A 24,158-nucleotide genomic window follows, 5' to 3' on the forward strand; every position below is an offset into this window, starting at 1 on the left:
ACTGGGGAGGCCGCTGCCGCTCCCCGCTGTGGTTGGCTGGCTGCTTTTGAATGTGTTTGGCCAAGCCCGCCCCTAGCTCCTCCTGCTACCGGCCGGCTGCAGTGCCTCGCGGGCTGGGCGAGGGAGCCTGGGTGCTCCGCTTGCCTCTGCACGGTCCCTGCTCCCCCGGCCCCGGTTGCCCCTGCTGGGACGCGCGCTGAGCGGACTGCCCTGAGTTTGGCCAGCAGCACGGGGCAGCCGGGTGTCAGGACCCGACCCCGCGAGCGGAGTCAGGAGCTGGGCTGTGCGGGGAGCCTGAAACGTTTTCCCTCTCCCCCGGGCTGGCTGCAGGCTTTGCTCTGCAGCTCTCGTCACCGGGTCATCTCCAGTTCTCTGTGCTTTTTACTAGAGTTTTTAGAAAAGGGCGAAGTAAACAGTTAACCCGTACTCCCCCCCCCCCCCAATATTCCCTTGGAATTTGGAAATGTGGAGTTATTACTCTTTGCGGAGTCAGACCTGTTCTACTCATGATGAGGCTCCTTTTTTAGTGGGCTGCATTTAACCGGAGATGCATGTGCCTCTTGAAAAGAGGGGTGTATGGGCAAAGAAGCGAAAGCATCCAAAATCCTCGCTGCCCATCCCATGATAGGAGCCTGTTGCATTTAGCAGAGGTAAATGGGAAGGTCCTGAGAGAAGAAAGCGCCAGAAGCTTTAGGTCTGATGAAACACTGAAGCAAATTAAGGGTTCAATGGCAGCAAATGGTAGGGAGAAAAAGGCATTACCTTTCTGCAGGGGGGGAAAACACTGTTGGATGGGAAGAGTAGCACAGATTTAAGAGGATTCTGCTCTTTCACTGCCAGCTGCAACTCTGCAAAATGCTAACGCTTTCTCTGCAGACAGCTGCTTCTTCCCTGAAGCTGTGCCTTCACAAGGAAAAGAGGTGGATTTTTCACCTGCGTTAGAACCATAGTGTAACCCCCAAGGATATTACATAGATTACTGGAGCTCTGTCTGCCGGCAGCTCAGGGAGGAGGAGCCAAGGCAACCAGTAGAGAGTCGAGATGCACCTCCCAGGGATTTCAGGAGAGGAGCGAAGCCATTTTTTGAGGAAAGGCTGGAGCCAGCCAGGGCAAGGGCCGGACTGCGTGTATGGGGAGCTGATGAGTCCCAGACCTGCAAGCAGGGTTCCCTCCTGAGAACTGGCCTCTAGGGAACTGACCGCAGATCCCTCAGCTGGGTTTTCCTTCCCCACGGATGATTCCCAATTGTTATGTTTGCTGAGAAATTTCCCCACTCCCTACTGGTTGCAGGGCAGACTCTGAGTTTGCCTTGGCTCCTCCTCCCTGAGCTGCCAGCAGACAGAGTTCGAGGAATCTATGGGTATGTCTACACTATGGGATTATTCCGATTTTACATAAACTGGTTTTGTAAAACAGATTGTATAAAGTCAAGTGCACGCGGCCACACTAAGCACATTAATTCGGTGGTATGCGTCCATGTGCTGAGGCTAGCGTTGATTTCTGGAGCGTTGCACTGTGGTAGCTATCCCGTAGCTATCCCATAGTTCCCGCAGTCTCCCCCGCCCATTGGAATTCTGGGTTGAGATCCCAATGCCTGATGGGGCAAAAACAGTGTCGCAGGTGATTCTGGGTAAATGTCGTCACTCAATCCTTCCTCCATGAAAGCAACGGCAGACAATCATTTCGTTCCCTTTTTCCCTGGATTGCCCTGGCAGACGCCATAGCATGGCAACCATGGAGCCTGTTTTGCCTTTTGTCACTGTCACCATATGTGTACTGGATGCCGCTGACAGAGGCGGTACTGCAGTGCTACACAGCAGCATTTATTTGACTTTGCAAGGTAGCAGAGATGGTTACCATCCCTGTTGCACCCTCTGCCATTGTAAATTGGCAATGAGATGACTATTATTAATCATTTTGTACTGTCTGCAATTGGAAAGTGGTGATGATGGTTATCGATCATTTTGTACCATCTGCTGCTGTCATGGGTGCTCCTGGCTGGCCTCGCTGAGGTTGGCCGGGGGCCCATGGACAAAAATGGGAATGACTCCCTGGGTCATTCCCTTCTTTATGTCTTGTCTAAAAATAGAGTCAGTCCTGCCTAGGATATGGGGCAAGTCTACTAGAAAGCCAGAGAGCAGAGCTGCTCTGGGTCAGAGCCCTAGAGATCCTGCAGAAATGATGAGCTGCATGCCATTCTAGCAACAAACCCACCTGTTGCTTCCCTCCTCCCCCAACCCTCCTGGGCTACCGTGGCAGTGTCCCCCCATTTATGTGATGAAGTAATAAAGAATGCAGGAATAAGAAACACTGAGTTTTTAGTGAGATAAAATGAGGGGGAGGCAGCCTCCAGCTGCTATGATAGTCCAGGCAGGTCATTAAAGGGTGGCAGGGAGAGGATCACAGCCACCCGCAGCTATGATAGTCCAGGGAGTATAGAATCTTTTCTTTAGACATGAAAGGGGGGGTGGGGTGATGGAGCTCAGGCTTCAGCTGATAAGATGAGGACGGTTACCCAGCATTTTGCACCATCTGCCAGGAATGACAGGGAGTCATTCCCACTTTTACCCAGGTGCCCCCGGCCGACCTCACTGAGGCCAGCCAGGAGCACTCACGGGCTGTTGATGGTTTTCAACCATTTTGTACCATCTGCCATCAGGACAGGAAGGGGAGGGGATGCTGCTGTTCATCGCCGCAGCACTGCGTCTACCAGCAGCATGCAGCAGACATACAGTGACATTGAAAAATGGCAAGAAATGATTTTTTCCCTTTTCTTTCATTGGGGGACGGGGGTGTAAATTGACGAGATATACCCTGAACCACCCCGGACAATGTTTTTGACCCTTCAGACATTGGGAGCTCAGCGAAGAATGTAAATGCTTTCTGGAGACTGGGGGGACTGTGGGATAGCTGGAGTCCTCAATCTCCCCTCCCTCCCTCCATGAGCGTCCATTTGATTCTTTGGCTTTCCATTACGCTTGTCATGCAGCACTGTGCTGAGTCCCTGCAGTGGCCTCTGTCTATCACAGCCTGGAGATTTTTTCAAATGCTTTGTCATTTCATCTTCTGTAATGGAGCTCTGACAGAACAGATTTATCTCCTCATACAGCGATCAGATCCAGTATCTCCTGTACGGTCCATGCTGGAGCTCTTTTTGGATTTGGGACTGCATCACCACCCGTGCTGATCAGAGCTCCATGCTGGGCAAACAGGAAATGAAATTCAAAAGTTCGCAGGGCTTTTCCTGTCTACCTGGCCAAAGCATCCGAGTTCAGATTGCTTTCCAGAGCGGTCACAATGGTGCACTGTGGGATACCGCCCGGAGGCCAATACCGTCGACTTGCGGCCACACTAACCCAAATCCGACGTGGCAATACCGATTTCAGCGCTACTCCTCTCGTCGGGGAGGAGTACAGAAACCGGTTTAAAGAGCCCTTTATATCGATATAAAGGGCCTCGTTGTGTGGACGGGTGCAAGGTTAAATCGGTTTAACGCTGCTAAATTCGGTTTAAACGCGTAGTGTAGACCAGGCCTATGTAATCTCCTTGGGGGTTACAACAGTGAACACAAGGCAGTTGACAGCTACACATTGGAGGGATGCAAAGGAGGCACCAGCTAAAGAGGGGGCACCCCCCACCCCCATGACCTGCATGTTAAGGACAGCTACATTATTCAGTTGTGTCTGTCCCATTGATGACGAGATAATTTTGATGTCTTCTGAAGCTAGAGAATGAGTTCAGGGTGGTACAGGCACAGTGAGGAGGATTCTTACATTTGCAGTACTCTGGAAACAGTGCTTCCAGGGTACTGAAAATGAGTCCAAGATCTCTTTCTTGATGGGTAACAGCTAATTTAGGCACCATCATTTTGTATGTATAGTTGGGATTATATTTTGCCATGTTCATTACTTTGCATTTAACACTGAATTTCATCTGCCATTTTCTTGCCAAATCACCCAGTTTTGTGAGATCCCTTTGTAACTCTTTGCAATCTGTTTTTGACTTAACTATTTTAACTAATTTTGTCATCTGCAAACTTTGCCACCTCACTATTTACCCCTTTTTGCAGATCATTTATGAATATGATGAACAGCACTGATCCCAGATTAGGACAGACCCCTGGGGACACCTCTATTTACTTCTCTCCTTCTGAAAATTTATTCCTATCCTTTGTTTCCTGTCTTTTAACTAGAGTCCCTGGGAATGCTTTCAAGATCACCTAAGGATCCTTAATTTAATTTAATGGCAAGCCTTTTGTTATCTTAATCACCCTTTCTCTGTTTATAAACACACTCCCTGCACCAAGGGCGGAAGTCCTTAGCAGTGCCCTCCCCCTGACCACCCCCCCGCAATTGGGGAGGGGCATGTGACCCTTCCTCCCCCAAGGTAGGTTACCACTGGTTCAACCTACAATTCCTTGTCTTCACTACAGTCAACATGGGTGCATTTTTCTGCTGTCGAGTTAACCTTCCTAATGAAAACCAGGCCTTAATGGCAGCAGCAAACTCCTGTAGCCCTTACAGTGGCTGGAGCTGCTGGTATTTGTGATCAAGAGGGGATGACATACAGATCTTCCCTCACTCCAGGGCTTATCTATACAGGAAAGTTATACTGGTGTAACTGTGCATGCTCTTCTTCCAATATAAGTCAAGCTGAAAAAAATGTCCATACAGAACATTATACTAGTATAACTAGTAAAACTTTCCTATTAAGACAAGACTTGAGGCTTAATTCCTTTTCTTCTTCCTCTCTCTGAAAGGGTCTGTTCCCAAACCTGAAGAGAGATAATTGCCCCTCTCCTGAAGCAGACAGTGGAATTGATGAAAGACCAGCATGACAGTTGCACATTGGCCTGTTCATTATGGGGGGTCAGATTTACACTGCTCCAGTTATACCGGTGATGGTTAACCTCAGGCCCCAATAGAGAGAGCTGCAGCAGTGCTTAATTTGTAATAAAAGAGGTGCCGGTGCTCAAGCAATTAGGTGCTAGGGCTTAAGCAATTTTTTTACTTTCATGTGGCAAGCCCAGAGGTGCCTGGGTTCTGAACTGCCAAACCCAGAGATACTGGGGCTCAGCCCTGGTACTGCATTAAGCACAGAGCTACAATGTAACCTGGAGATGAGAAAAGTGTCAAACATAACTGCTGAGTCCTCATTGTGGAAGAAAGGGTGATGGTTCCTGGGTATTTGAGGATGTATGAAAGAAGTCCTCGCTACTGTGGCAACCCGCACGTGTACAGGATTAATGAGGAGTCCACCATGAGCTCAAAGCTCCATGCAACACTGAGTCTGGTAACTAAGGACACAAGACCATGGGCTTGAATACTAGTCTATTCCCATCATCCTAAAAAGCTCACCTCTACTGATAATTGGTTGATTTCAACTCACTGCATTTTATCCACCCACCTAGCTCTTCCAGACAGATTATGTTGGCAAAGCCCATGGCTGCATCAGAGGGAAAAACACATTTAGGTATAGTCCACACAGTGGTGGTACATTGTTATATTAAAAATCAGATGCCATAAATTTCAAACTCATTAAACCAGTAAATAAAGACCCCATCTGCAGTTCCTCATATTATCAAAAGAAATTTAATATTTTTTTAAATTAAAAAATTCAATCATTCTATTAAAGACACTGAGAAGTCAGATGCTAATACTGTCATACATATCCTGTTGGCATGAGATTTACATACAGTTTGATATTTAATGCATTACTTCAACATGTTAAAAAACCATCTTTTCATACTTACAGTAGCAATATGAAGTTAATTCCATACAATATCAAATATCCTTTTAAAAAAAGTTTTAAATATATTACTCTGATTGCCAAAATGCCATTTTTATACACAAAGCTGCTAATACAATATACAGTTCTCTTACATTATTTTTTCACATAAAATACATTTTGTCAAGTTTTATTTGTACATCATTTACTATAGCTCAATGGAGTCATGAGTTATTGCAGAGGGCTGGGCATCCTTTTGACATGTCCTGGATATGCAGCAGCTGAACCTAGCTGTACAAGGCCCACAGATGCCACTGAAGTTAGTTCACTGCTTCTTTCTCCTGGAAAAACCAACAAAATTACAGTCTAGATGCTGAGAAGTCAGATAAGGCTCAACTAAGGGTGCATCCACACTGGCTATCTGAAAACCTGTTCTCCACTGGCTCAGGTGGAGGATGAAGTATAGACGGGGCTCAGGCACAGGGTTGAACACCAGATAACTAAAATGCCCGACTCTTCTGTCTAGACCCTCCACCATTGCTACCACCAATAGAACTGCAACAGAGGAGAATTACAAGTTGTAAGTTTGCTGCAGCAGATGCACCCGTAAAGAATCCAATCCTACTCTTCCTGTGTAGGCAATTGTACACTGGCAGCTTTACCTGCATGAAGACAGCAGGATCAAGCCTAGAAACTGCTCAGTAACTCCAAACCCCATTCTACAGCCTCAGAAAAATTACAGTGTCCAGTAGTAATGGACTACAGCTTGTAATACTACCACTGTGTTTGGGCACTTACTGTACAATAATATAATATATTTTGTGGAGAGAACGTGATGTGCCAATTATCTGTTAAAATACACAAGGACTTGGATCTCATTGTGTACTGTCATGACACAAGAAAACCAAAGCTAACCTGGAGTTTTTACCTTACACAATTTTTCATTTATAAACCAGTCAGTTACTAGTAAGATAATACTTTAGGAAGAACATTTAGTGCTCATAATGCTTGCACCAGGACATCAAAGCTAGAGAAAGAATAAAGATTTTAATGCTGGCACCAAACTTGATGTTGGAATCAAGTCATGGCCAGTGGACAGGAGCCAGAGCTGAAACTCAGGTGTATGTCAGGCCTGAGTATAACCTTCCATGCTTCCTGGCCCATTCCAGCTAACCTAAATCAACCTCTCATGGTGCTGTACAAGTAAGATTAGACCATCGCCCCAAACTAACAAAACTAGAACTCATTGTGTTTTTATTCCAGGTATCACACGACTGCAGAAAATCTGTTTTATTACAATTCAAATACAATTTTGGGGCTGGGTGGGAGGGAAGATTCCCTCTCTCACTGGAAAAGCAGAGAAAGAGATGGAACAAAAGAAGCAAAACAAAAATCTACAGTTCAAACTGAAAAATTGTATAGGAAGTAAAATTTTGAAAAAAAAAAAAAGATTTTCCTTAGAAAAGCAATTTTGTCAAAACAATTGAAGCCAGCTGTACAGAGCTATTTTGTAGCCAGCATGGTAGTACACAGATATACCCACAGACACAGAGAACACCTCGAGGCAGGCTGACACCAATTAAGCCACTGAGATCTGCTAAAGAATAGTTCTAGTGCTTCCCGTGGTGGAGTATTCCTATTTCAGTATATGACTGATAATGTTTCAACACAAGGCTGTGGGAACAGATGCCAAACATCAAGTTGAAGTGTGCTAAGAATGAGGCTCAGTGCAATTTAGGGGATTATAAATGCTCACATCTACCTACAAACTTATCAGCCAAAAGCCACTTTGCATTAACAGAATTCATCATACCCATTAGGTATTGCCCTGTCTCATTACTGCTATTTACCCGAAGTCTCCCTGTGACCATCATCCCCATCCTTCCGTAACACAGGGGATTCTCTGCCCTGTGTAACATCCTATCAGAGCCCAAGCTAGAACACTAGACTCAAACAGTCCAAAACTTTGGAAGGAATTCAGATCCAGGTCCAAACTGAGGCCTTGCTCTAAGAGCTCAACTGAGACAAGAAATTTCAACATCTTGAAGGGGAAAGTCTGGATCTAGGTCTGAAATGAGAACGAAACTTTATAGTTCAAGCCCATCGCTAACAATTAATAGTCTATTGCTATGCCTATTGCTTGGCTGGATCAAGAGCTGGCAGAGACTGCTCCCAGGCACTATTATGCATCTGAAGAAGGTCCTTCAGCATGGCAGATGGAGCTCTCTCCAACTCCGCATTAGTTTGCTAACAGAACTAGGGCCCCAGTGTATCATGAAGGCTTGCATGCAGTAAGGTTGTGCCCATACATAGCACTCCGGCTGTGGTGACTAATAACTGGATGGTGACTGGATTCAACCTCCTCAAAAGCTTGGGGAAAGGTGGATCTGAAATTTACACCCTGGGCTCATGTCTAAGAAAGCTAGAGTCTGACCGGCTTCCCCACTGTTACTCAGATTTTAACAAAGCCAGGCTGCCCTTGCCTATAGGAGAACATGCGTGAAGGAGAGGATTGTACCAAAGAGGCAGGGCTAGACAGCTGTGTAGAATTGAGGGGACACAGAGCTTGAATGGTTTGGCCAAGAACAGAGCACTAAAAGAGAAGAAAAATTTTCTGCTAACCTAAGTGCTAGACATGCAAATCCTGAGATGGTTTCTATTCTCAGCAACTTTTTAGTGGCACTAAAATCTCCAACAAAGTAGTCGAGTGTCTGCTATTGTAAGCCACAATAATCAAAGCATCCTACGGGAATGGCCCCCAAGTGCAAGATATTACAGGCTTTAGCATAACTGCTATAGCTATAGAGCTTTTTATAAATGAATAAGGACTATATTCTTAAAGGAGGGAACTTGCAACATGTCTACAGACGTGTCTGTGCAACTACCCTGCCCATGAAAACCTGCATTTGCAGCGACCAAATAAATACTTGTAGGTGGATTAAGTCCACATTCTGTGCTCAGAATTATCCATTTGGTGCTTACTATCACCACTTCGCACACATGTTTAAGTTGTCTACGCCCTGCCCATGTATCCCTGCTGGTGTCCCATGGCCATCCAGGCATTCCAGCCAGCAAGTCCCTTATGCCCTTGTTTGAAAACTTATCCCAAGCTGTCAAATTGATTCACATCCTTAAGTAGCCATGGAAAGGACCCTAGATTGACTATCCCATTCCCAAATCCCTACATGCACCAATGGTAGATAAAGCTCATCACTGCCCTGGTGCAGCTCCTGACGCATTCACTAGTTTCTGTCTCTTCTCAGTTCTGAGATAAATTGGAGATAAATTACAAGTTATCACCAAGGTCATATTTACAGCCCCAGAGCCATAACAGGCAAATTAAGCAGCTCTAAGGCCAATTTTATGGTTACAATGTCACAGCAGTCCAATTAAGGGAATATTTGTGCAGCCTAGAGCATGTAGCATCTCTTCTCTTCCACACCCCCGGATAGTAAAGCCATTGTTGCTTAGTTAGACATCACAACATGAGCTGGAATAATGAAATCCTGGAGATTACGTTAATCAGCGATGTCATATTGATGCATCAGAGCTATTTGTCTAAATTACGCTGGGTTCACATTGCTTTAGTGTAGTAACCACTGTCAATGAAAACAAGCCCCAAACTATATAATTCCATTGCATTCAAGTGTCTGCTTTCTATTTGCTGGAATGAGATGTAAAGCCCAATACTCCTCTCACTTTCACCATTGTAATCTGATTTAACTGGAGTCACTTCTGATTTACGGCTGGTGTGAGTGAGAAGGAACAGGCCATGACCTGAAATCATCTATCACTGGGAATATAGATAACAACTGTTCAAAGTTTAGCACAGGCTGCAAATGATGTGCAGCAACACCAGGCTAATTCTGCTCCAGCAATTCTCATTCCAGTGGTGGTGAGGGGAGTGATGTCTTTCTCCCAGGTAAATGGGAAAAGGACATTCAAGAGCTGGTAAAAGGGGAACGCCTTCATTCCATGATATCAAGGCTACACTTGCTAAGACCACATCAAGTTTTCTTGGATGTTCCATTCCCTGGAACTCTGGGTAATCATATGACACCACCAGACCTACATACACCCTCCAACACAGTCACCTCTATTGCATAGGACTCTTCAATTATCTGCTCAACTTCTTTAAGTTGGGAGAATAGGAGCTAAGCTCCCTGATGGCCCAATAACCTTAGAGGGTGGTTGGTTTGTTTTTTTTAATCATACAAGTTCAAACAATGCAGCAGTAGAGTTCCAAGGTAGGCAGGGCATCAGGAAATGGAACAGGAATAGCAGGTTGGCCCCTTGAAAATGGGGCAGGAGTGTCAGGCAGGATCCCTGGGATAACGGGGAGGAGTGACTGGGTACATTATTAAATACATTAGGAAAAGATGCCTTCGCTGTAACAGACTTTCTGAAATCTGACCTGACTTTCTATCCCTATGCCAAAATTCATCAGCCTGACAGGAAGCCCTAAGACCTGCCAATACACCCTGGTACCTTCCTTGTGGTAACAGAGGCTCATCTCCCCTGCCTGGGGGGCAGATACTATAATGTGCAATGTCCTGCCTTCTCTAGCAGAGGGCAAGATGGGCCCAAATCCCAGTGCCACTGGATATGGCACTGCAGACACTGGCTCCATTCAAAAAAGTGCTACATCAAATTCAACTCTGAAGTAAACAAAGCAAGGATGGGCGGGGGGCGGGGGGGGCGCCTCCAGACAACCTGACATGTGGCTTTTAGCCCTTCAGCTCTTGCTTCCTTTCCCCCATATAAGGATAGTGCAACTCTGGGTCCCATCACTGTCAAAAAGCCCCTGTTCATTATAACACCACACGTCTCACTATCACACTACTAGTCTCCCTTGTAGAGATGGAACAATGTTTCTAGTTGTGGGATGGCTTCACTAACACGCTGCCTCATCTTTAGGCCAGCGTCTCCTGTTTTCCAAGCCATAAACAGTTGAAAGGATGGGTGTGGCGGGAGTCAGAGAAGAGAAAGGTACATTTAAAGTCCCTTACCAGAAGGGAATACAGTATCACTCTCAAATAGCAGCTGGAAAGAGAGAAATATGCATGGAAGTTGTGTGGTCTACAGCAGATGCTTAGCTGGAGCATAGATACAGAGCTGTGAGCAGGATTCTATCCAGTGATGGCTCAGGGTGGCGTCAGGAACCCAAACAACACTGTGTTTTTTCAGACTGGGGCCTAAGCTGCATCTACAACACAAAATTCACAGACACAGACTGTGCAATGGCCCCTTTGTGCAGACAAATATTTCCAGATGCAACTTAAAACATTTTTAAAATATTTTGCCTGTTTATTCTGAACTCTCATGTCCACTTCCCTATAGCTGATGCTCTGCTGATTGGTAGCAGCAAGGGGACAGCACCTTTCAGGTGAGGGTTCTGCTCCCTGAAGGGCAACTGCAGAAACTGGCCTGCCAATAGCACACTCCTTGTTACACCAAGCCACAGATTCCACAAATGCAGCCTGGCACACAGTTAACACATGCTACCCTGAAACACTGGTGCTGGCTTCCTATCCAACAGCGCTTCACTAGACCACTCCAAACTTCCCTGCTGCATGCTGGCTTTTGCTCAGTGATAGAAGCCACTTTCTCTCTTATACAAAATAACTATTTCTGAGCCTTTTGCTGGCAGCTACCATACTGCTGCTGGTGACCCCAGCACAGGGTCTGAAAAAAACACTGGAATGCTGGGAAAAAATGTTAAAAAGTTTCCATCCTACTGTGATGCTCTACAACCAAAAGCAACAACTTAGCATTTACAGATTTAGATGCTCGAGCAGCTTAGCCCCAAGAACACAGGTTCACACACAAGAGTGTCAAAACCTAGTGTGGCTGGAAATGTTTCCATGCCATTTTTACTGGAAGCAGGTATTTCTTTCCCCTTCCTTCCTAATTTAAACAGAGCCCTACGGTTCTGGAAACCCAAATACAATAGCACTACTCACAGTGCAGGAGAGACAGAAAGCTACAGAGACCATTCTAGTTTTTAAGCTGAGTGAAGCATAGAGTGTAAAACGCAGCACCAACAGGGAAGGTGAGATTGTTAAAACTGAATGGATTTCACTAATCTAAGGGCCTTAGTAATGCAAGTAATTTGTTTCTATCCCATTATTGACCCTTTCAGTCAGCATTTTATTGCCAGAGTTTATTCTATTGGATTTCCATCAGGAGTTCTGCTTCAAACCTGATGGCACTGCAAAGCCCCTGCTTTCAATTAGAGTAGGCCACAAACTAGTTTGCCACTTTTGACAGTGGGCTGTCAGGCATCACACAATGCAGGCATCACACAACTTCCCGAAGTACATGCACTGGGGATATGCCCAGCTTCACCTGTGTAAGCAAATGAAACATACCAAAGACTCACAAAGTCTGCACTTGCAACTCCTGGGCTGTTTGCACAAATGCAGCGGGCTGGCCACACATTCTCAGGGGAGACACCTATCACATCCATGAGTGAAAGGCAGGCCCCGCATGTCTCATTCCAGAAGCTGGGTGGCTCCCAGCACGAGGCGCAGAAAGGGAGGACTCTAATTCAGATGGTTTTGTCTTTCAAAGACCTTGCATGATTTACAGTGGAGAGCCCCCCACTGTCTCTTTCATAACACTGCCATGAGGAAGAGTAGGGTAGCTTTTTTTTTACTGCACGCAAGGATGTGTACTTCATTTCTCCACTATGGGCCTCACTCTGCCAGCCTTGCTCATTTGATTGCAGTGGGGTTACTGGCAGGGTAAAGTACTATTCAAGATGAATGAGGCTGGCCCCATCAAGTCCTATGTAACTAAACTGAGTTCCCTCCATGTGGGGATGGAAACAGCCCATCCTCAGTAATAAAGCTAACCTGGCCATCCACTTTTAGTCTCCTCTGAGGTGAGACATGGATGACACTAGGAAATCCTGCAGCACCCGTGCACTTTCTCCTCCATTTCATCCATGGGAGCTTTGAATTTCAAGAGAGGGGGATCGCCACTGGATGCTGTGTAATAAACGGATGTCCCATTGGAACTGTAGGGAGAAGTCCTGGAATCAATCAGGTGCTCCTTGGCCTCGCCCCCATTCTCAACTACCCCGCTCACACTAGTGCCAAAGTGAGTGCTGAGAAAGGGGTGGTTAAGCAGCTTAGCTGCAGCCCGCTGCCGCTTCAGTTCAGAAAGTGTTTGATGGCTGCGATCCTTGTAGCCACCCCAGATTTGCTGAGAGTCGGGGTCACCGGGGCTGCTGTAGGGCAGGGCTTGACTTGTATTACAGTCTGGAGCTGTGTGCATTTTCCAGATGTCCCCGTTGGAAACCGAGTACTGGTAAGTGCTGGCTGATGCCCTGAGTCCATTCTGGAGAGAGGATTCAGGGTCACTCTGTGTGCTTTTGGTAGCTAACTCAGGAAGGAGCATAGACTTCTCCAGCACTGAATTCTGTAATGAGAAAACATTAAAGAGAAGCAGCTCCCAGTGTACAATCCATCCCTTCCACAGCTTCCTAGTCCAGGCCAGTCCCTTTTAATCCATTTCTGCAGCCAAAGAGTAGCAGTAAAGAGGTGAAATTACCTATCCCCAGCCCTATTATTTCATTAATGTGTGAACTTCAAATCCTAACTGGGACCAGTTAAATGTTAACATAGAAAGACAGTTTCACATTTGTTTTCTTTTTCAAAACCAAGGCAATTAAATGCAAAAAACTTGTGTTAGTTCAACATGATGGTAACTGAATTAAATAAAGATTACCAGAGAGTCCAAGAACAAATTTTTCTAGAAACATTGGCCCACCCACATTGCACCTACATAAGGTCCATTAAATGCACATAAAAATACACACTGTTATATGAGAACATGAGTTCTCACACAAGTACAAGTACTCATAACCAACACGCCCATTCACAATTCTGGTTTGAGGCTCTTTATGAATTTTGATAAGAAACTAGAATATGAATTTGGTTCCTTACTGGATCTGTGTTCTCTTGGTCAGATCGAGCCTCCATGATTTCTCCAGCATAGCTTGAGTTTCTCTGTTCTTCCATTACTCCCATTTGCTGCCAGACAATGGCCTCTTTCTCATACTCCTTCCTGTAAAGGTTGGTCCGGTCCGAAAGACTCGCCCTCCTCACCACCTTCCTGAAGGAGAGAAACAGGGAGCAGAGACTTTAGCAAGATGGGGCAGTGAGGGAGCTCCTCCTCACACGATAGCTCCTTCATATCCTTCTTGCACTTTACAGCATCTTCCATCAGTGTCAAGGAGCATGTTACAAACATGAATTAAGCCTCTGAGCACTCATGTGAGGTAGAAAAGGTCCCTAACTCCCACATTGCAGGGAGGAAAGGGAAGCATAGAAATGGTAAAGGATTTTTTCAAAGAGGATTTGGGTTCAGAAGATGAGATCTCGCATACAGCTCTGCTAGTGGACAGCTTTCCACCTAACCTTCCCTGGAGCTTTATTCATTTGTTTTGTTCCAGGAGAGGACCTGCGGACTGGTCCAGTGGAGGTCTGCAGCCATAGCTTGAGAACTGCTACTCTAAATTCATAAAGAAAAAGAATATTCTAGGTAGATTGCGTGTTCAGTCAACTTGCAGAAGAGTATCAGGGTTCTGTCTTTATGTTACCTATTGCTATACCTCAGCTTTTCCCCACATCTCCAGTCATTAGAACTATAATGCACAAGAAGCTCTTTTCAAAGCATTAATCAATGATGGAACAAATACCAGTGATTTAGGAGATGGGAAACTCCCTTATCACTATTATGTTTTCCTACACTGTCTGATGCATTGCGTCATGGAGCCTACTTTTCTAGAAGCAGCACAATCTCCCCAAAAAAAGCTCACTGAACAATTGGCCCAGTTTCAGCCTTTTGGAGAGTCCACTGAACTTCAGAGCAGACAGCTTTGTATCTGATCACACTGAATACTGGGTATTCTGCTTTCAAGTTTGGGACAGCAAAGGTGATATCCAGTCTAGTGTGTGGCATGATCCGTGGGAAGATCAATTTTGGACTCACCCTCGGCTTCCCGTGCTGGAGGTCCTCCTGCTGAGGGAGGACTTGTGCCTCATCTGGGATTTCATGATCACATCATGCTTATGTTTCAGCTCCAGCAGTAACACTTTGAACTCCTCTTCTTCACACAAGTCTACAGCACATGCAAACCAAACCAAGCCATGAACAGGGCTGCACTAATGTGATAAAGTCAGCTGAGTGGAACAGGGAGAGTGGGGGCTACTGGGAGCACACATGATAACAACCATAATTAGACACTTCTGTGCCACCCTCAAAGCTGTGCCTTCTTGGTCTTCACAGTTTGGTAGAGATAATGGAATAGAACTGAGAAGGAAAATGCAAGCAGAACGGGAACGCCAGTCCCTAAGGCAATTGGTGGAAGCAGCATTGTCTGGGGCACCTAAAACAGGACTGGAAAAAAAGCACCGGAGAATATGCTGTGGAATTTAGCTCTGCAATGGCCAGAGAGACTGACTTGATCCCTCTTCTCTTCAGCGTATTGTACCTCACATCACAAAGGGGAAGAGATGTTTTTACCATTGCTTTGTATTTTGATATTCTAGAAATGCAGGGTGAATCCTGGAATCACATGGATGGTCTTGGGGAAGGGAAGAAGCCTTTGAGAATTTCTGTATTTACCAGTGGACACACAATGACAGTAGGTCAGCAGCTGGGGTTCTTAGAAACGGAGATTGGAAGTCGAGGCGTCAGACTTCCCTGTCTCCCCACTTTCCACTCCACACCAAACTGGCTTGGAATCTAGCCACAACACACCAGGGTAATAAAAACCACATTCTTTGGGCTGCAAAGAGTAGGTGCAGAAGACCAGAAAAGCAGCAAATCTTTCACAGTTCTGCAGCGGGCAGGTGGAGATGGAGATGGAGACACATGGGAAGGGGTGTACGGAGGAGAGACTGATGCTTCAAGAGCAAAGGTAACATTTTCAAAAGCACTGAAGTGACTGAGGCACTTACACTCTTAAGTCCCATTGACTTTCAATGGGACTTATGCTTTTAAGTCACTTGAAAAGAATCAAGACTTTTAAAATTTCAGCCCTGAACTCCAGCAGGCTAAGAGGCAACCTGGTTTCTTTGTGCTGTCTGGAGAAATCCTAGGGATTTCGCCAAGATCAGAAATACCCTTACAAAAGGAGAGAATTTGAACTCACCTATTGGCATCTCGTCAAAGGCTGTCCTGGCACTCAGGCTGGCCCCATGGGATACCAGCAACTCTGCCATTTGCATCTGCAGCAAGGGGAATAAAGCAATATTCACAGCCCTGGTTTAGGCAATCAGTAGCTACATGTGAGCTAAGGGACAAGGCAAGCTATGGACCAGCAGGGTGCACGATTCATTGACACCAAGATCTCTGACTGTGCTGGCAGGTGTATGAGTGATCTCCATGCAAGATATTAAGCACAGTTCCTACCAGCTCAACCACTGGAAGATTTCCCACCATGGGTGGGGACCCCACAATTGGGAGTAAATCCACTCCATGTCTAATTGACAGGATGGCATTGTGTCCATCGGCAATGGACTCTGGCATATCCTAAGGAATAGTACTAGCAGATAGGTACCCATGAGATGTGGGAGTTGGAGGAAAAAAATACTAGGAACAAATCAATTCCTTGTATGTACATGTACAGGCAGAGAACACACTCCAACCCTCCAACGCTGGCACAGTGAGATTCCCAGCTCCTCAGTGGGACCTGCACTCATTTCTACCCCAGGGAGAGCCTGAGGTATCAGACTTTAAAGCTGTAACATGTGGCTATCTAAAAAGCTATTTTAGGTCTTTTTTTAGGGCTTTCTGAGCCCTGCACAACTGGTAACTAGGACCCCTGCATTACAGGTGGAGGAATACAAGAAACAGTGCCAATGACATTGTCAAAGAATTCGAAAACCATCCTAAACAGTAGTTTTCCAACACATGCCATATGCACAATATTGGTTGGTGTATGTGTGTGGCAGGGAGGGGGAGCGAATCATGGCATTATTAAGGCTTTTTTGGCACTTGTTTGGACTTGTTTTGCCCACACAGTACTTGCTCTGCTTGCACCCACAGAACACCTAGATTTTGCAGACAAAGAGAACGTGCACTCTCTGGTTAGAGCACTCATCCTCCGCTTTGAAATGCTGACCCAGCCTCCCACTAAGGTGAACTAGCCGCACAAAATAGACTTTCAACAAAAATGTTTACCTGTCCCCAGAAGGCAGCAGCATGGAGAGGTTCCCAGCCATCCCAGTCCTGGATGTCTAGCCGTGCTCCATGGTCTAGAAGCATCTCAGCTGCATGCAGGTAGCCATTAGCCCCAGCTATGTGCAGCTAAGAGACCAGGAACAGAGAGTATGAATTGCTGTCTAAGGCTCATGAACTTCCTTCTTCACCAAGTAACCCAGGTGATGCCACTGCAGTGTCTGAGTTTAGATCAAGAAAAAACAGCAGCGCTGGATTCAGCTTCCATTGAAGTGAGTGACAAGACACTGCATTGACTTCCAGGGGAGTTTGGTTGGACCCTGGAACGCCATCAGTGTGTTTAGGCAAATCTCTGCCAGTGAAGGTCTTTGGGCTGATCTAAAAATTTCCTCAAAGGGTTTTTAACATGTATCAAAACAAAAGCAGCATCCAAACTACATTTTAAACCAATGAAATCACCATCTATAACTATTTATGGAGAGATAAATGTAAGGTCCTGTGAAGCTAGGTGCAATGGGGCAGGCCTCTTTGGTCAGGAATTAACCCTCACCCCACACACAAATTCTGTATTTTTATCTCAAAAGGTTCTGCAGTGCTTCACAAACTATAAGCATGCAGCACCACCACAATGCAGCCAGCTCTGGGGTGGAGGATCACAGCTAAAGGGCACTCTGCACATTCCATGACAATGGGGAAAAGAGGACATTCCTCTGAGATGCTCTGGAATGGATCTCTAGACCAAGTTTTCAGCCTGGCCACAGCCAGGCTTCCATTTCTGTGGCCAGTTTTGCACATGCTGTTACTTGCACTCTCAATTTAAGTGAATAAGATATCTAAATCCCTGACTGCTTGCAGTTGAGGGACTCTGCATTTCAGATTTTAGTCTCCAATGTCTGATACCAAGCGCACAAATGGTTTCTGAAGATCTTTTCTACTCTGTGAGGACATTTAGGTCTCTTTGGGGAGTTTTTCTTAATACTGTCTGTCTGCTGCTGTATCCTTGATCAAAACATACCCTCTTCCTACTCCATGCTCTGTTTTGCAATTTACTGTACGCAAGTCGGCAGCAGTCCCTCCTCCACAGAGGTAATTCCATTTCAAGTGGTGGTGTAGGGAAAAGAGAACTTCTACTCCTTTCTGCACATTCCATAATGGAGAAAGAATGTGGATCATGCCACATAAATGAAATTATACCAGCTGTCTTCTCGATAAACTTCTTGGTGTTCTCTTGCGTGTAATTTAAGGGACACTCTCAAAGCAGGGAGGTCTGAAGCTCAATTTGCCCTTCTCATAGCCTATCATCCTGCGTAAGAGTTATTTTTGTACTAAAATTCAGTGCTTTTCTAAAAGAAATGCTAGCTGCCTGCACGTCCCTGTGAAAATGAGCCATTGCTGTCATGCATTCCAGACTAGAAGTTTGTGGCTGTCAGGTAATAAAAGGCAGTTGCAATAGTTTTTCAAAGCTGCTGGTCCTTAATATTGAGATCAGAGTCCATTGTGCTAGGTGCTGTTCTAACACACAGGCAGACAGTCCCTGTTTCAGAGAGGTCACAGTCTAAAACAGCAACATACTGAAGGTGGGGGTGAAAGGAATACACAATCGGATATACTATATACATTTGCACCCCCTCACCCTATTATAAAATATATGGAGTGCCAAATCTCATCTTCCCCTGAAACCATCATGAATTAGCTCATTTCTTATAGGCTTTGCATCAGTGGTCATATCTTCATGAGGCCAACAGGGGGCTGCATGTGAGTGGGAAATTCTTGATTTTCACAAGGAATAGCCTGAAAGGTAAATGTAAACTTGATCCACAGGGGGGAAGTTGTCAAAATTATAACTGTGCTACTGTGCTGGTATGATAAGACCGAGATTTTAGGATTGCCTGACAAGCCAGAGCTGGGTGATGCTAATGGAATAGTCAAACAGGATGTTCAAAGAATTGAAAATTAGTTAAAAGGAGAAACCTCAGAATGCCGTGAAAATATAAGCCCTGTGAAAGATTCCAGTCACCAGAGTCTTATTTAGAGAGCCTGCCCTCCTCAGATTTTGTAACTAATGATACAGGAAAGATTTCTGAATCTCACTAATCAACATTTTAGAGTTAGAGACTTCATTACACTGTCATGGTTTGGCCACTCGTGTAATGACATCAGATAACCTAGATACCCAGGTCTGCTGAAGGGGGGCGCAAAGAGGGCAATTGCCCGGGGGCCCCTGGCTACCGTCACTGCTGCAGACAGGAGTCCCGGGCCCTTTTAAATCACTTGGGTGGGCCGCAGGGCTCCTAGGCATGCACAGGGTGGTACTGGCGGTGGCGAAGGCAGTCGGGAGGGCATGTGGAAGCCCTGGCGGTGCCAGAAGAGCACGCCCAGCAATGCAGCCAGCAGCTCGCTGGGCACCAGCCAGCGCAGGCACAGCACTGCCCAAATATCAGGTAGACTGCGTCCGTGGCATATGCATGTGTGCACCAGCTGCTGCACATGGTCCAGCTCCACGCCCATGTGGCGATGCCATAACAAGCCAGCAGCAGCGTGGGGCCCACCCGCCCTGCATGAATCAAACCTCAGCCATCCCTTTCTAAGGAGGTCATTGACTGTTCTGTTCTGGGGCTCGGAATCGCTGTCGGTGGGCCTGTAGATACCAAAGCCTTCTCAGATACCTCTGAACTCAAATGTCAACTTACCAAGGTCACAGCCACACAGGCTACAATACACTACAGTTCAAAAACAGTATTACTAGGGCACTCCAGCTTTTGGAGAAATAGGACAGACAGACTCCTTTGGGGCAACCAAAAAGATATGGGGTCAGATCCTTCAGTTGGGCCTGATCCCATTGAAGTCAATGAGGATTTTTATTCTCATTTCAGTAGAAGACAGATCAGACGCTAACGGGATTAGGAGTGATAATAGAACTACTGAATGGTTTTACTCAACCTGCCCAAAGACTTTTTCAAAATTCATGCTCCCATTGGAGTGTACAGGACTTCCATTATGGGATTTCTTTTGAAGAAGCTGGTACTGGACCGCTATCAGAGACAGAATACTGGGCTAGATAGGCCAGTGATCTAATCTGTTACTACGTTCTTGTGAAGTTGGCCATTAACTCCAGTGGGAGCAAGATCAGGCACTGAATTGCAAAGTCTTTACTCATGGACACCATTGTTGCTCAAAGGAGATGACCTAAAATAGAAATCACTAGCCTTTTACCTCCTCACACTGTACTCGCCCTTGGAGATTAACAAAGGACACACACCACTGACAGCCTCCTAGAATTCACATAGGTTGTAGGGACAGATGAGGGTGGATACTGTAACAATTCTGCTCACCAATGTAGCACCTTGAATATCTGTCCTGTTCAGGTCTTGTCCTGCTGCAATTAGACCTCGGATGTCAGCGATCATGGCCTGCTCTGGAGCAGCCCGCATCTCATTGATTTTTTCCTGTGTGATGCCTGTAGTTAACAGGGAGAAAGGGAAATGGAAATATTCTTTTCCTCTCCTGACCCAGTAAATAACAGCAATAATTGGGTTCAAATTCCTTGTCTGACCATATCTGCATGCTGAACATCAGTAGAATACTTGGCACACTCTATCCGTACAGTACCCCCAAAGCACAGCCAGGTTAACAGTGCTCCTAATGGTGTGAGAATGATATTCCACCAAAATCCTACCCTGGGGACAAGAGCCAGAGTGAACATGCCTATGCAGAGCAAACAGGAGCTCAAGTTTAAGCCCTCCCCGCCCTGCCCCAACTCAACTTCTCTGCTTCAGAAAGATGGAAGGCTATCAAACCCTAGTGGCTGAGAGGCAGCTAGCTGCACAAGTTGAGAACTGATTGTGTAACCACAGTTTCTTTATCCTTTTGCATGCTAGAAGCAATTTTGAGCTGAGGCACTAACCCATTCAGAGGTAGCCTCATTCCTGACCCGCATTTCCAGCAGGCCTAATGGAAGGGACCATCTTGGCCATTTATGCAGGAGGCAATTATGTGCTGTATGGCGGACAGGGAGACTCCCCTCTCTGTGCTCAGGAAGCAGGCCCCCATTCTCAGAGGGAACTTATGGGCTATTTCATCCACCCTGCTACTTGCCATAGGATAGGCACTGCTTATGTGTATGTTACACAGGGAAGAAATTTGGCAAGGGAGAAAAATTGCAGCTCCTGAAGGGTGAGAAATCATAGAAATATAGGACTGGAAGGGGTCTTGATAGGTCATCTAGTTCAGTCCCCTGCACTGAGGCAGGACTAAGTATTATCTAGACCGTTCCTGACAGGTGTATGTCTAACCTGTTCTTGAAAACCTCCAATGATGGAAATTCCACAGCCTCCCTAGGTAATTTGTTCCAGTGCTTAACTACCCTTACACTTAGGAAGTTTTTCCTAATGTCTAACCTAAATCTCTCTTGCGGCAATTTAAGCCCATTACTTCTCGTCCTGTCCTCAGAGGTTAAGGAGAACAATTTATCACTCTCCTCTTTATAACAACCTTTTATACATCTGACAACTGTTATAATGTTTCCCCTCAGTCTTTTCTCCAGACTAAACAAATCTAATTTTTTCAATCTTTCCTCGTAGGTCACATTTTCTAGACCTTTAATCATTTTTGTTGCTCTCCCCTGGACTTTCTCCAGTTGCTCCACATCTTTCCCGAAGTGTGGTGCCCAGAACAGGACATAGTACTTCAGTTCAGGCCTTATCAGTGCCAAGTAGAGTGGAAGAATTAATTTTCATGTGCTGCTTACAACTCTCCTGCTAATACATCCTAGAATGATGTTTGCTTTTTTTGCAACAGTATTACATTGTTGACTGATATTTAGTTTGTGATCCATTTATAATCCTCCCAGATTCTCTTCTTTAGTACTCCTTCCTAGGCAGTCATGTTCCATTTTGTATTTGTGCAAGTGATTATTCCTTCCTAAGAATAGTACTTTGCATTTGTCCTTAATGAATTTCATCCTCATTATTTCAGACCATTTCTCCAATTTGTCAAGATCATTTTGAATTCTCATCCTGTTCTCCAAAGCTTGCAATCGTGGCCATCTTAGTATCATGTGCAAGCTTTATAATTGTTCTCTCAACGCCAGACCCAGGACAGATCCCTGAGGGACCCCACTCAATATATCCTTCCAGCAGGACTGTGAACCATTGACAACTACTCTCTGAGTACGGTTTTCCAACCAGTTGTGCATCCACTCGATAGCAAGTTTGGCTAGGTTATATATCCCTAATTTGTTAATGAGAAGGTCACGTGTGATAGAAACAAAAACCTCACTAAAGTTGAGCTATACCACACCTGCTGCTCCCCTCCATCCACAAGGCTTGTTACCCTGTCAAAGAAGGATATTAGGTTGGTTTGACATGCTTTGTTCTTGACAAATCCGTGTTGACTGTTACTTATCACCTTATTATCTTCAAGGTACTTACAAATTGACTGTTTGATTATTTGTTCCATTATCTTTCTGGGTTCTAAAATTAAGCTAGCCAGTCTATAATTCTCTGGGCTGTCCTTATTCCCCCTTTTATAGATAGGAAAATGGGGAATTACATAATCTGTACAGCATATGCCCTTCTGACAGAAAGATGAGAACCTCAGCCCAATTCTGCTCCCATCGAACTCAGCAACCAGACTCTCACTGACTTCAATGGTAGCAGCAGAGGGCTCTGTGTTTAAATGAGTAGGGAATCATGAACAGATGCTGCTGCCATCTGAGAATCAGTTTATGAAAACTGAGGGGGTAATAGCACTGGCTAGAGCCAGGCATAGTAAGGACAGAATGCAAGTACTGAGAGATTCTATAGTGATGGGCACCAAAACAGACCTTAATAGATAGGGCAGATGCCAAGCAAGCTTTCCACACCCACAGCTTTAGCAACTAGGATGAGGCCAATCACTATTACATGGTAAGCTATGCTTAAGACACTTAGGTGCACCTCCAGTGACGGTGCACCTCTGGTGACGGAGCACCTCTTGGGAGGGAATCATGCAGCTCAGTATTCTTAGACTGTGTCACCGGGCTGCAGCTTCCATTCCCCGCAACTATGATAACCAGTCAGGCCCAGCTATACTTGGCACCTATAAGTCCTCCAGGAGTCTGTGATGAGCAGCTGATTAAAGTGACCCACAAACAGCTTCTTCAAAAAAAAAGCATTATTTATTCACCCAAAGGTACATAGCACACAGAGCAAAGGGATAAAACAAAACAAAAGGCCTGTGCACCTGGGTCTTGCCTAAACACTGTTCTCTCCTTGCAAGGTGTGAGTAAGTTCCACTCAATCCAGATACCCCTGATCCGGGCCTGGGAGAGACAGTCAGTCCCTGTAGTCTTCTCAGTCTCTCTGCCAGAGAGCCCTCTAGCCGCTGCTGCCTGTTCATCTTCCTTCTTCTCTAGGCTGAGGTCTTTAATGGTTTAGTGCCCCTCTGATCCTAAGGTCTGGCCTGGGAAAGGTAAACTAGCTAGTCTGTCCAGAACGAAGAGCTAAACTCAGATCCAGGTTCAGATTTCAAATTCCACCACCCATCTCTCTCTCTTTCTCTCTTAAAATCTAAGGTTGTCTTTTCATATGAGTCCCTTCAGAGCATGGGCTTTACTATAATGATTTCCATTAAGGGAGGTTGTATGGCTCAAAGGATTGGTAGCCGGACAGAGTCCTTTATCATGGGTTACTATTCAGGACTTTATGGATTAGGCTCATGAAAGTCTGGCTTCCAACAGCTGCCAAGAAGAAATGCAGTGCAGTGACTTCTACTTTCCTCAGTAGGAGTACCAAGCACTGAGAAACACAAAAACATGATTCAATATTTCTATTAACCCACTTCCAATGTATTTTGAGTATTTCATCCTTCCTTACCCTGGTATGCCATGCAGGTCTCAATGACATCAAGGGTCTGCTCATCTTCACAGAGATCATATGGCATGTTTCCATCTGCATTTACTGCCAGCAAGTCTGCCCCACTGCAAAGAGAAAGTCCATCATGAGGAAGTGGCACCAATACACATAGAAGGAAAGGGAACCTTGGATGCTGCCCTATAATAGACAATATCCAACAGGTCATGGCAGCTGGGAAGAGTCCTCTGAAGACCAAGCTGGGGTTTTAATAGTAATGTCTCATATTTGGTGCCCAAATACCTCCAGGATTGGACAGACAAAGATATAGAAGGCGGTGTCCATGGGACCTGTGAAGGATTGACATGGGGAGGTACATGTCTTGAAGTAGATGTATTCATAGCACAC

At 45.5% G+C, this 24,158-nt stretch overlaps 1 protein-coding gene across 2 annotated transcripts in view; it reads right to left on the minus strand.

The window, feature by feature from the left end:
• Window positions 1-5,581: 5,581 nt before the first annotated feature.
• The window catches only part of PPP1R16B (protein phosphatase 1 regulatory subunit 16B), a 108,410-nt gene continuing 89,833 nt past the window's right edge, over window positions 5,582-24,158 (minus strand). The window contains exons 5-12 of one of the 2 annotated variants that reach the window (XR_003996531.1): window positions 23,775-23,878; window positions 20,253-20,377; window positions 16,924-17,049; window positions 15,893-15,968; window positions 14,728-14,857; window positions 13,680-13,848; window positions 12,099-13,152; window positions 5,582-6,068 (exon numbers count right to left, since the gene is read on the minus strand). Coding sequence is in view for 1 of the 2 variants with exons in the window: in XM_030533420.1 (XP_030389280.1) it covers window positions 12,631-13,152; window positions 13,680-13,848; window positions 14,728-14,857; window positions 15,893-15,968; window positions 16,924-17,049; window positions 20,253-20,377; window positions 23,775-23,878 (1,252 nt within the window). In the remaining variant the exon portion in view is untranslated. Of the gene's footprint in view, window positions 6,069-7,125; window positions 13,153-13,679; window positions 13,849-14,727; window positions 14,858-15,892; window positions 15,969-16,923; window positions 17,050-20,252; window positions 20,378-23,774; window positions 23,879-24,158 lie in introns of those variants that run through there. The other variant, XM_030533420.1, reaches the window with a different exon arrangement.

Source organism: Gopherus evgoodei, chromosome 14 (genome assembly GCF_007399415.2).
Source record: "Gopherus evgoodei ecotype Sinaloan lineage chromosome 14, rGopEvg1_v1.p, whole genome shotgun sequence".
Taxonomy (NCBI): Eukaryota; Metazoa; Chordata; order Testudines; family Testudinidae; genus Gopherus; species Gopherus evgoodei.